The following is a 13,922-nucleotide window of genomic DNA, read 5'->3' on the forward strand; positions in this document are numbered from 1 at the left end:
GTTTTGTTTTTATTAGTTATAAGAGGTTAAAAATGAGGTTTCATGTAAAGTGTAACGATGATTGACAGCTGTCGTTCTTGTGTATTTTTTTCAGGAACTGTGAAATATGTCGGGAGGTAGAGTCAAGAAAAGATTAGAATCTCCAAACAAATAAATATATATATATTCTATTTTTGCCACCTGGCTCCACTCAGATTCTCCCAGAATCCCTCACAATCTTTACTGCGCAGACTCGCTGCTAATGGCGGCACCTGTGATGGGGGTATTTTGGCTTCATAACTGTACAATGGTAAATGGTGGAGCCACACTGTCCACTCTATATATAGTCAATGATTCCAACATGAAAGTCTGCCTCAAGTGGACACTTGAAGAACTGCAGCTTTAGCACTTTTGCATTGGCTCCGTATTTAACACCAGTTTTTTTTTTTTGCTCTTAAAAAGAGTGACTCCATACCAAATCTAACCAAAAGAAAAAGAAAAGTGAGGGATCAAAACTGTTTGAATTCAGTGACCTTGATTGCTACATGTTTGAATTCACACCTTTCTGTAAGATAAAGTAATGACCGTCAATGTTTCTTTTGCTGTTAAAGCTATTTCTTCACTATTGTGCACAAAAACTGAAATCTAAACTAGTATTTGTGTCTTATAAATCTTAAAACTCCTGAAAAAATGTTTTATTTTAAGATATTAAAAGACAAAACTGACACCTGAGATATTTTTCTGGACTTGTCATTAAGTCTAATTTGGCTTTTTAACTAAAAATAAGACGCAGACACTTGCTTAGACTTCAGTTCCTGCAGTGTAGGTATAAATCAGCAGGCAAAAGTACATTTGTGACTCTTCATGCCGCCCTCATTGAAAATCTGGCACAAGAGCTCCCCATAAGAGCGGCTGTATACAGACAGAGATGTATGTCAAGGAGATGTGTTAGATTATGTTAGGTTGAGCTGTTTGGCCCTGATGGTTTGTCGTACTGTAACAGACACATAACCAACAAACTTAACCCCCTTAAGCTCACACATAAACACTTCTTTCTTTGTTATCGAGTGTGTTTTACAACATGTTATAGCCCTTGACACACAACCAAAGAATAAAATAAAGAAGTGAGTGCTGTTTTTAGCCCTACAGAGTCTCATACTTCACCCTGCAGAAGACGAGGCCCATAAAACGCCTGTCATGTGACAGAGAAGTCGATCAGCCTTACGTTTGTTTTCTGTATCAAACTCTGTCAAAGCCTCCGAGTCACCACGAAACATGATCCAAAGGACACGGCGTGATTTCAGGATTATCCGGTGTTAACGTCCCTCAACACGTCCACACAAACAAACTGTAAACACACACTTGTTGCAGCCTGGCGCTCATTCTCCAGCTGTCACATTTTCCCACTGCCCTCTCTGAAAACACCACACCAAACCGGTGTGTGTGTGTGTGTGTGTGTGTGTGTGTGTGTGTGTGTGTGTGTGTGTGTGTGTGTGTGAGAGTGTGAGGGGGGTTAGATAATGAGTCTTTTGCATAACATGCTAAAAAGAAATCCGACTCCAATGTCACTCCAATCCCTCTCTGTGATGTGTTTAGTCTTGGTGTTGCGTCACGGCTTTGCCAGTGGGTCAGCCGTGAAGTGACACGATGATACGGTCTGTTCGAATCCTGGAGGACGGACGTGTCCTGACATAACCCAGGAATCTTTATCACTTCAAGATTTTCTGAAAGAATTCAATAAAAGACTGAAGAAGAGGAACATTACAGACTTTCAATCTTGCTCTGAAGGTCTTTCAGTAGAAACAAAACATGATTTAACCCCTTTTTGTTTCCCTACACTATTAGCTGTGTGAAATCATCCCACTTTGTTTTTCTTTCAGATATAAGATGATCTCAGAGTTCACCTGGCCAAACCATGACCTGCCGTCTGACAAAGACGCGGTGAAGAGGCTCCTGCAGGGTTGTGGATTCGACCACGACGTAGCTTACGGGAAAACCAAAGTGTTCATCCGCACGCCGCGCACCCTCTTCAGCCTGGAGGAGCAGCGGGCAGAGATGGTGCAAAGGATCGTCCTCTTCCTACAGAAGGTGAGACTGAGTCTGTGATACACATGTTCTTCTTGTTGATTGCCTCCAAACTTAAGACCTTTCTCTGTGTTGTATCATCTGAATGAGTTCTTATTGGCCTACATTTTCCCGTTCCTCTTTCTTCCCATAATCAGACGCTTTTGTTCCTGACGACGTCCTGAGTAACGCTCTCATCCGCAGTCTGCATAAGAATAACCTCAGAGACCTCAATTTTCTCTAAAGTTACACAAGCTCTGAGCTACTTTCAGACTAATCTGATCATGTATCATCATTGTTAGATATAATGATATTCAAGGTGAATGTAACTTCCTCCACTGACACAGATTCAGCGAGGATGAGTGGATGTTAGATCCACTGATGGAGGTAATCGACCTCTAAGCATGAATGGAATGAAATCAGGTAATCAGGTCTGTGTTATTAAACACACAATAACCTGAAATGAAGAGGCTGAGACTGGCCTGACTGGATGTAAACCTGTCTGTGTCTCTCAGGTGTGTGTTCTAGTTTTGTTGCCGTGTGTACACACTGTGACTTTGATGGATGGAGAGGTCGGTTTGTAAACATGCTCCATCGCTCCGTCTGGCTGTCAGACTAAGATTGCTCTATGCAAATCGCCCGATGCATCAAAACATCATCCCTGACTGACAGGAGAGTGGGTTTGAGCCCGCTGCATGTATCATCTGAGCACTTAAGGCTCAGTATCCCACACCTGGGATTCATGTGATTGACATTTAATTTCCCCATCTTGTCGTTAGATGAGCTGCTCAGAAAGCAGCTCCTCCTCCCTGCAAAGATTCCTCCAATCTTGACTTGAGTATTTGCAGATTCTGAGGACCCCTGAGATTCTGAATCAGAGCGTATCTGTCAAACAGATGTATGTGGATAGTGAGCCTGTAAGGATGTGATGATCGCTGCTTTAATTTTACCTCTCGAGTCAGTGACACGATTTGAAGCTGAGCTAACTCGGATTTTCAACATTTTTTTTTTTTTTTTTACTTGGAGGATGGTTGTGAGCTGATGAATTTTGGGGGATCGGTGATCGGCCCATCCTTACATATAAAACTGATCTTATATACCTCCAGGAAGGTCTGACAGCCAGCCATTTTTGCTTTTTGCTCTAAGACCTAAAACTCAGGACACTTTATTGGTTGTTTAAGTTAAAACATAAAGATTTTATTGTTTTACAGGTACTGTTCAATGATTTTCAATAAAATAAGATTGGAACATTGAAGGTCTACGCTGTCAGTTATAAAAAATTTAAAAATAAAAATAGGTATTGGCCCAAGCCAGCAGGTCAAGCTTTTTAAAGATCGGTGATCGGTGATCGGCCAGTAAATTGTGATCAGTGTACCCCTAAATATTTTCCTTTTTCTTTTAACAATGAACTCCTTATTACCCTGTATCTATGTACAGTCTGTTAGAGGCATGTGCAGTTACCCTGATCTTCTTTCATACGTAGGGTAATTGTCCAACGTGCTTTCAAAGTGGAGGGCCAAAGAGAACAAAAATAAAATTCAGGAAAAAAAGAAAACGCTCACACACAAAAAAAAAAGACAAAGAAAAAAAACAAACATCTTATCAATTATAAACATATAAGAGAATAACATCAACTGTTAATTTACCAATTCCTGAAAGTTTGCTCATGACCAACGTACATATAAGAATGTGATTTTTTTCCATAACATATAACAATCAGATGCTTTGTTTGATGATCAATTTCCCGTGAGAAATGATATTTTTTTTTCAAAAATGAATGAATGAATGAATGCTTTATTTCGAACATGTGAAAATACAAAAAAGAAAAAAAAGAAAATCAGTAGGGAAAAGAACAAATGAAAACACCAAAATAATTAATAATAAAGGAAAAAAAATACAAAAATAAGCAAAAAAAAAAAAACAAAAAAAAAACAGGGAAAACGGATCAACAGCAACAACAAAAAGAACCCCCAAAACAATTGAAACAATTCTGACAAGTTCAAAAAGGGAAAAAATAAAAGCATTAATGAGTGATTACACATTTTTTAATATCAGACATCATATAACTTATTCTTATTTTGAACTGCTGTTTTTGTGAAAGAAGAACATTTTAAGGATGTGTCTATAAAAATTTTGTCAAGTTTTAGCATTTAATGCTAACCTGCCAATTCACAATATCAGGTTTTTGGCTGTTTAGAGGTCTGAGTCTGCCTAAACATGCTGGAAATCCAGACTTTAAAATCAAATCACTTTATTTTTTAATATTCAAACAAACAGCCTTCAAATGCCATTTGAATGCATCAGTAACGGATGATTTTTAGATGAAATCACTTCCTGTACCCACGCCTCTTCTTGCAGGCAATGGTCTTACTATAAATGACCTGAAACCATATTTTTTCACGCTAATACAGCATATATAGTTTTGCTGTTAAGGCCTCTGTTTTCTGGTTGAAGAAACATGTCATTTCTGAGTCAGGTATCCTAAATTCCTCCACACAGCCTCGCCTTCACGTCTACCTTTCTCAGAGTATCCCCTTGCTCTGAGACACGAAAGGCTTCTCTGGCCAAATGAAGTCCCGCTGCGGATTGATTGGTTGACCTCTGCATTGATCAGCGTGACCCTTTGTGGGCTGTTCCCACAGACACCCCAGACGGCTGCTCTTCACCCTCTCCCTCTGGAGAATTATATCTTGTATCTTGCCGGATAAGCAGGCGATGATAACGAACGGAAATCCCAGAGGAGTCGCACCAAAACAAACATCACACCACAGCGTTTAATCTCCCCTCCATCAATGTGAAGGCTGAGTGTGCAGGCTGAGCTTCACATGTGTTGTATGCACTCCCCGACACACACAGTCAAATATTGGTGTGGCAGCAGAATTGACTCCTGTATCTATCAGGCAGTTACTCCCTAAACAAACAGGCCAGTCTGAGTCTGATCTGCTGCGCCAAGAAATCCCCTTATCAGCACCTGGCACACCACGCCGCCTTCTGCCAGGGAGACCACAGAGCCAGGGCTGTCAGAGGCTCAGACACTCTTACTGCTCCTCTGTTTGCCTTTTGGATTTATAATAATACTCAGTGTGCCCCGTCACTCAAAATACACACAATCTGTGATCGAGCTGTGTCCTGAAGGGGGGTCGAGTGCTCCATCTCCGTCTCCACTTTCAAGCGTTGTGTAGAAAATCTAAAAAGAAGTTGGAGTGAAAATTTCAACTTGACTTCTTTATAAGCACAATATGATATAATACAAAGCCAAACAATGAAATATGATGCATTATTATGGTCAATAAGGATCGGACGATATGCTATTCTCTGGATTTGGTTCGTTTTTTTGTGATGCCGATTCGATTTAAATTGCGATTCTTCAATATTTATGATTTTTGCGATTTTTAGTTTGTTTTTTAACACCAGACCATGAGAAGAAGTTAAATGATGATGATGTTAATGTCTACAGACTATATCAAGAGCCATATTTTCCCATAAAATGCATATCACGTGGGTCAGAGAGAAACATTTCACCCCCTGCTGGAGAAAAGTGGTAACTTTTCTCTGAACCAGTTTGTTAACAAAGACTGAAATGAGGAATGAAGAATTTGAATTTGAAAAAAAAAAGTTTTTTTGACAAAGAATTCTGATTTTGATATTGTCAATCAAATAATCCCGATTATTGAGTTTTGATTTTTTCTTCCACCCCTAATGGTAAGGTACAAACTTGATGCAGTTAAATACAGCATTGTAAGTTATATACTGAAGAAATAATATGCTAAATTGAAAAAATATATACTTAATTATTGAACAAATTGGAATTTTTTACCATATAAACACAAAAAAGTACCAAAAATTGGTACCGCTGAGTACCGGTACCCATTGCCAGGTATCGGGTATCGGTACCCCATTGTTTCAAATGTGAAAGGTACCGATACCTGGTACCGATTCACATAAAATTAAATGGTACCATGTGTAGGTACCTTAACACATCCTTATGACTGTGAGGGAGTGGAAGGGTTAGAGGGTAGGGTAGCTGATTTTCCATGCTGGACATGAACGCAGCATTACAAGGTTATATACTGAAAAATATAACCTTGGTAAATTGAGAAGAAATTACATTTGGTTATTGAACAAATTGGTGTATTTTACCACATAAACACAAAAAAGTACAGAAAATACCAATTGCCAGGTACCGGGCATCGTTTCAGATGTGAAAGGTACCCATCCCTAGTTGAAATGGAATAAATGCTACCACAAAAAAATTAAACCAAATCTTATGTTAAGATACATTCATGTCATTTTCATATATAATGTATTGTTCAAACTGACTCCAGCTCAGCAGACAGACCTGTTTCTGCAGCCTCCTGAATGCATCATCCCATTTAACCCCTTTTAACAGCCTCACACCTCCTCCTGAGGATCCTGAGGAAGGGGGGAGAAGCTGGAGGATAAGTAGGAGCACCTTAACGACATCATTTAATCCGACCACTTCCCCTCTCTCTGCATCCGTCCCACGGCTGCCAAATCTGCTTATTCTTACCATCAACCTTTGGTTGGTGTTACTGTTGAGGGTTGTGGTTTTTAGGTCTTAATGCCAGAAGGATTTTTCTTCTTTGGGCGTGCTCCCAAAATGTCTCCAAACTGTCACTACTTTACCTGTCGGACTGAGGGAAAATGCATGAGAAATATATCGCTTAGGATACTGAGAGTGTTTAAAAAAAACCCTCTTTAACGCTCAATGACAAATTAATCAACCTCTCTTTGGTGAAAGTAAACTTTAATACCTTTAGTTTCTCTTTTTCTCTCTAAATTTAATGATTAATCTGTAAAAACTAAAATGTTTTGTTGAATCTTAAACATCTCTTTGCAGATATTGTGTATTTCTTTGTTGCACCAGCTTGGCAATCCGCTGACATTAAGTTTGAGATTTTTAGTGTAAAAAATCACTTTATCCATAGTTTTAAATTCGTTTAGGATTCATCCATCTGTATAACTCCATTTGCATCAATCTGTATGAGTCATCATTGATTCCTCTTCCTCCTCCTGTGTCTAATCCTACATCCACACCCCTGAAGTCTTCCTCTTGCACCGAGCAGTTTAATCATCACCAATTTAAGAAAAAGCAGCCGTAAAACAAGGCATACAGAAGAACATAAATACAGATGTTATAAATGAAACATCGGCCACCCCCACCTTTTCTCTGAGGAAAAATGAATATTTCATAAATCCAAGCTCAGCCATCCACATCACATTAACTGTCTGCGCTTGTCAGAGCCGCCATGATGACGGGGATCGGAGGCTCCCCCCTTGTGCATCCGGAGCTGCTGCTTTAATTGCTTTCCAAAGCTTTACATAGCCTCGGTGCAGCGGTGGGTTTTATCAGACCGGGCGAGTGTTGATGTCTCAGCTTTCACACCGTGGCCACGGGGGAGTAGGAGCTAAATGGAAGGGTCTGAAAAGGATAAAGAGGCCTCGTTTCTTTATTCTGTGTCCAATAAGTCAGGCCTGAAGGCGATTAATTGTGCAGAAAAAGATAAAATTGTAGCTGTTGACATTCTAAAGGACAGGAAAGTGGAGTAATCTACTTGAGGAAAACACTTGTGATGACTCTTCTCTGCTCAGCTGTCCAAATCTGATCCGTCTGTAGCTTGACCTCAGCAGAAACATGATCCCTTATCCTGCCCGTCCCTCCTTAACCTGCAAACTGCTTCAGTTATCATCCGAGTGGAAGAAAGCCACAGCACGACTGAGCACGATGGTTTCAGGAGAGTAAATGTGGTTTTTCTGTTCTCAAAGAAAGCTCCAGAGCTTCTCTCCTGCAAAAAATTTAATTTCTACCTTTACCATGCAACAAGAACAAGTTTCAGTCAGAAAACATGTAGACTGTGGCGTTACTGCGAGTTTTTCCAGACACAAAAACAAATTCCTATGAAAGGACAAGCCTTGGTTCTTGATGAATTTCTGAAGGTTGCGGCATTGATTGACTCGGAGCCTAAAAATATCTCACATGCTCTGAGTGTTTGAAAAGAGTAGCTCTAAAAAGTGAGTGACCTTGTTTTAGTCTTTATTTTTTTTCAACGGCAACTGACTCGTGACTCATGGCCAGACTAAATTTAAAAATGTCTTCTTCATTTTCAAATCCAGTTTAGTTTCAGACTAAGGGTCCTGAAAAACTTCTGAGGCATTGTTTGAAGATGTCTGTGTATGGACTAAAGTGGTGGACACACATCTACTCAAAAAAGTCTCAAAAAATTTACAGGAGAAGTACAATTTTTGTACTTTCCCAACATGTTTGAAAGATGACATAAAAACACATGATACTATAGTAGATTGAAGTCTTGTTTGTTATCTAGTGTTAGTTCTAGGCCAGAGGTCTGACAAACCTTTGCTTTCATAAGAGACATTTTGCCTCAGCCTACCTGGATTAACGTCATTTCAGAGACACAAAAATGTACCTAATCTTCACAATAAAGATCAAAGAGAGCATAAAAGTCTTAACATAGTAACATAGCAAAATCAAGTAAATAATAATCCAAAGAATCATAAAATTGCACATGTGATGTACTGTCTTCTTTTTTAATAAATTTGCAAAAAAAAAAGAAAAAATGAAAATTATGTAATGTCATATATTTCATAATATTACAAAATTTATAAAATTTCAATAGAATTTTTCAAAATGTTTAAATTTCAAAAATTTGCAATTTTTTAGAAAAATAAATTTAAAATTTGCAAATATTCCAAAAAAATTAAGTAAAAAATGCCAAAATTACAATAATGTGCAACTAATCAAAATATATATATATATATAGAAATAAAAAAAAACTTGCAAAAATGTAAAAAAAGAAATAAAAATAAGTTGCATCAATTTGCAGAGATATAAAAAAAAATGAAACTAGGGAGAATTTCAAAAATTCACAAAATCTGTACATAATTTGGTTTTTTTTCTTTATTTAAAAAAAGTCAAAAAATCTCAAAAATATTTGAAAGTTTTATTGCACGAGGCTCCAGAATCGCAGTTTGCAGACCCCTGTTCTAACCTTTTTTTTTTACACTGTCAAACCTTTTCCTCAGTCTTCTGACATTATTGCAAAAACTGACATTAAAATCTAAATTTTCATTGCTCTGATTGTTTTTGGACATCTTTCTTGCAAGATGACTACGTTCAGTAGTCTGTTCATGGTCACATGGAAATGCTCTTCATTGTGCAAAACCTGGATTGATGAATTCAGGATGAAAATAATTGATGTTTTCACCCCCGCCTGTTTTTATGTTTTGACTCAACCGTCTGTTTTTCAGGTGTGTTTGAATGATGTGCTGCTACAGCTTCATCCTGCTGACCAAGTCTTCCTCCTGTTTACATTGTCCAGTCGCATCACAGTGATGGACGGGCCATTCAGAGTCGTGTCTTCAGCTCTGTCCCCTTCAGTTAGACTGTGAACACGTCCTGTACTGTACGTCTCTGTCATGTATGACTGACGTTACACAGAAAGCTTGTTTGAAGGAATGAGAGCCACAGAATGCTGTTGGTTCCTGTGTGTGCTGCTCACTGAGGCTCTTTATTGATTTATGCTAATGCATCCTGGTCTGATCTCTGGCCCGGACTCTCTCTGTGACAGCGCGTGGCCGCAGCACGTTGCAGCCTCTCTAAATTGTGTCACACACTTTTGATTCGGCCTCCCCCCTCCCTCCCCTCCGCCCACCGTGTGCATCGAGCATGTCGCTGGAAAACCAGCTCGATATCCCCAGAGGATGTGGAAAGTCAGGCGTTCAGCAGCAGATTGCAGTCAAGTGTGTCAATGGCACGGAGCGGCCGATCCGTCTTTCCATGTGGGAATGTAGGTGGAGGTGACAGCAAGGTGAAAGGTGGTGGGTGGGTGCAGCTCTGCTGTGGAGCTAATGAGCTGGTTTTACATGAAAGTTGAAGATTTCTCATGCATTTGTTGATATTTATGTATGTTTGTCAAAGTCTCCAGCTAAAAAAGCTCCTCTCTTTTTTTTGTTTAATTTTAGAGCTTTGTTAGATGGAAAATTCATTATTTTGAAAAATAACTCAACAGGAACACACAACAAGCATTAAACCAATGAGGTATTAAAGTAAAAGTTACTTTACGCACAAAACATTAAAGAAGTCACAAAAATGCATGTATCCGTATTGCGTCTGAAGAGATTTTTATTCTTTTTATCAATTAGAAATCACTAAAAAATGACTTTTTCAGGGCCTTGAGACTCATAAGTTTGATTGATTATTGTTTTGGCATCCAACAAAAAAACTTAATTGCCTTTTTTATGTCAGATGATCCTCTTTTTGTACTTTAAGCCCCCTTCTCCATTTCTGAGCTTTTAGAAATGCTTGAGTTGAGGTGTGTTTTCAGCTTTAGAAATGAAAATCTGAGTAAAATTGCTTCTCATGGTCAGTGGACCCTGTGTGTCTCGATGCACCAGTCGTCCTGGCTCGATTTGTGATTTTTATTTTTTTCAACCTGATATGCATTTCAAATCAGCCGCCCTCCAAATAAAACACACACAAAAACAACAGTCTGCCCGCTTTGTTGAGATGTAAGATCCCCCAATCTGGCTTTGATGAGCTCGTAAATCCCGGAGCGTGGCGGAGCAGAGGGCGGGCTCCATGATGGCAGAGTCTCTGAAAGGATGATCAGATGGCTTTATTGGCCTGGAGAGGAAGAGGGCAGACCGTCAGGGGCCTTGTTATTGGCCTGATTTATCCACATTCCCCCGAGTGTCATCTTCACGGGCTGGGCTGCGTCATCACAGCCAGTCTGGAAACATGTTTATGGTGTATGTGTGTGTGTGTTTGTGTGTGTGTGTGTGTGGCCCCACCATAACTCCAGCCTCTCAGCTCTCCACCTGTCACACACCTTAATGAAGACAGTGGAGACATTTCCTGTGATTCATTGATGCTTTATGGAGGTTTTTATCTCCTGTCCTCCCTCCCCCCTCCAGCCTCGGAGGCCCTCGATGTGATTAGTGATTTGTAGCGGAGATAAACACAGTTGTTGATCTGGCAAAGACTCGAGCACCATGTGGAAACCGTGCAGGCAACATCTTCCCCGAGCTCTCTCTGGAAATGTAACTTGGCCACGTTGTAGTTTAGTGTGTTTCACATGAGCGCATATGGGCTGGGATGCTGCGTGTGTGTGTGTGAGCTGAGAGACGTCTTTGGCGCAGTTTAAAAGATAGATTCACTCATTTAAGAATCAATCAGATGGAAGTTAAACCCTGTATCTGTGACGTTATGAAGGTTTTGTTTGATTTCACAGCTTGACACAGATCTGTGTGAAGGCCACAGGCTGCAATAACAAACCCAACATGAAGCCAAATCTTCAACACCTCTAATTTACAACACTTCAGCCCGTTCATTCCTCTCTGGCTCGATTTGAGCTGCTCCTCTTCTCTGGCTCTCATCCATTATGTATCAGAGACAGAGCACCAGGGAAGAGCAGAGGAGAAGGTCGTCTGCTGCCCTTTATCCAGGGAAGTTATATCTCAGATTTACAGTAACGCAGCATTGGAGGAGCTATTTTTAGGCCTGAACAGATGCTGTTTGCTTCTTATAAATATGAATACATCACAAAGTGCACAGGAGCTACTTTACTTCTTATTACTTGGCAAACATCCCTTTTGTAAGCTCTAAGGCAAGGTTTGAGATAACCAACAAGAAGGTGTAGAATGAGAGAAATTTGTTTCCTCCATAGCCTGTTAGAAACACAGAAGTAGTCTCAATAATGTCATTCTTTATTTCTTTGAAGACACTCAAGGTCATCTTAAAAATCCAAGAACAAAACAGACGTTATATTATGTTAAACATTTAGCAAGAAAATAAAATGATACAGTGTCTGAAGAGTTGTTTGGATGCTGAATGACACCTGTCAACATGTTTTAAAGGCTAACTCCAGCTTACTTTTAACCACTCAAGATAATAAGATGTGGAGGAGAGACTGGCCTTAAACTCAGCAAACAAAAACTCAGAATAACGCAAATTAATGCACAATGCTTGGCCATAAGGTACCGCATTTCCTGGACTGTAAGTCTCACTTACAAAAGAAATATTGATAAGGGAATATCTCCAAGGCCCCTGCTAGCACTGCCCACGCTAACTGAGGATCTGCATCTACAGCGTGAATAGTCTGACAGCTCCCAGTGTTTGGCGCCTGATCACGTGATTTAGAGAAATAAAAGTTCATCCACGTCTTCTTCACCCTCTGTTGTTGACAGAATTTTAGGGTCTGAGTCTCAAACTTGTGTCAAAACTCCTGTAACTTTTTAAAAGTCAGGTTGTTTATCCGATGGAGCTCACACTGCACTGGTCAAACCAGCAACACTTACAGAAGAGCAGGGGAGCACTGCAAAAAACTAACATCTTATCAAGTGTTTTTGTCTTATTTTCAGTGGAAAATGTCTTTTTAGACTAAATATGAGCCACATTTACCTGACCAGTCCAAAAAAATGTCTTGTTTCCAGTTGGTAAAAGACAAAAATGAGGTTTGAATTGCTTGTAACAAGTAAAAAAAACTGCCAATAGAACAAGAGAAAAGTTACTTGTAATAAGACATTATTCTAGTTTTAAGCAAAAATTCTAGCAAATTTTTCTTGCTCCATTGTAATATTTTTTTAACTTGTTAAAAACAATTCAGACATCATTTTTGCCTTTAATAACTTAAAATAAGACATTTTTCTGGACTGAACAGTTAAATGTGGCTCAAATCAGTTGTGTATAAGACTTTTTTTTTACTTAAAATACATAAGATTTCATTTTTTTGCAGTGAGGAGTGAAAGGAGCACACATAGAGAAGAGAAACCGAAACTTAACTATGGTCACAGATCTGAGGTGCTGTAGGAAAAAGAGACCTCAGTGTAGATTTCAGTCTGTTCCATGAGCAGTGAAATATTCATCACAGGAGCTTTAAGTAGATACTTTTTGTTTTCAAAAGCCCTTGTTTTCTGATTCTGTGCCTCTCCTGACGTCATCATATTCAAGTTACACTTGTTATAACTCTCAAAAAATCTGTTGAAGAATCAGGGATTACATGCACAGAAAGCAGGTCAGTGGGCTTTAATCTGTAGCCTCAACTTGTAGCCTGATGCAGCTGAGCTGAGATTAGCAGACATATTACATAAGATAAATCAAATTTTTACTCAGATTGAAACCTCTGAGTGAGATCTCAGCATTGGCTCCAAGCCTCATCACTCGATGGATGAACTAAGTTGCGTCCTCAAAAGACAAAGATATGTCCTGCAGAGTCTGACTCTGATTCTTCCATCATCCACAGCTGCATGACTTCTCCTCTCCTCAGCCAGTTATTACTTCACCAGCCTCATCAGGTGAAACTGGATCCTCCACACTTTAAAAATGCAAATATGAGAATTCCTTCTCATCGCCTTGGGCCACCCTCACATTTCTAGAAGATTAAATTATTCTCCCCGTGATTATTCTGCACCTCATTTAGACTCATACTGGAGCCAGCCTGCGGTGCAGCATGCAGCTCTGGCTTTAGCCCATGTCTGTTGGTTTGTGACTTTAAACAGACTCTTTTGCAGGTTATTAAGGTGAGATACAGTTGAACGGTTTTGTTAATAATTAAGACGTGTGTGTTTGTGTGTGTGTGAGAGAGAGGAGGGTGTACAGTAGAAGGGCAGCATATGGTGGTGATTTTATTGAGGGGGGAGATCAGGAGTTACTGCTCCCTGGGGTCTCACTTCCATCTATTATTCATGTTATAGAGGGTCTGATGGCCACTCACCGATGTTTGGTTCCAGGCGAGCGGAGAGGGATTCTTAATTTAGCTCTTGTTTTGGTTTGAATGTGTGTTATTAAAATCTACACGCACTGATGTGAGACAAACCAACCTTTAAACATGCTCTAATGATGA

At 39.5% G+C, this 13,922-nt stretch overlaps 1 protein-coding gene across 1 annotated transcript in view; it reads left to right on the forward strand.

Moving 5' to 3' along the window:
- Window positions 1-13,922, forward strand: part of myo1d (myosin 1D) — a 118,164-nt gene that overhangs the window by 54,257 nt on the left and 49,985 nt on the right. Inside the window, exon 16 of the mRNA XM_074662922.1 lies at window positions 1,860-2,067. Within this exon, the coding sequence (XP_074519023.1) occupies window positions 1,860-2,067 (208 nt within the window). The remainder of the gene's footprint in view (window positions 1-1,859; window positions 2,068-13,922) is intronic.

The sequence above is a fragment of the Halichoeres trimaculatus genome, unplaced genomic scaffold, assembly GCF_033239565.1.
Source record: "Halichoeres trimaculatus isolate MK-OKI-2021-1 unplaced genomic scaffold, fHalTri1.1 fHalTri1_scaffold_23, whole genome shotgun sequence".
NCBI classification, from domain to species: Eukaryota; Metazoa; Chordata; class Actinopteri; order Labriformes; family Labridae; genus Halichoeres; species Halichoeres trimaculatus.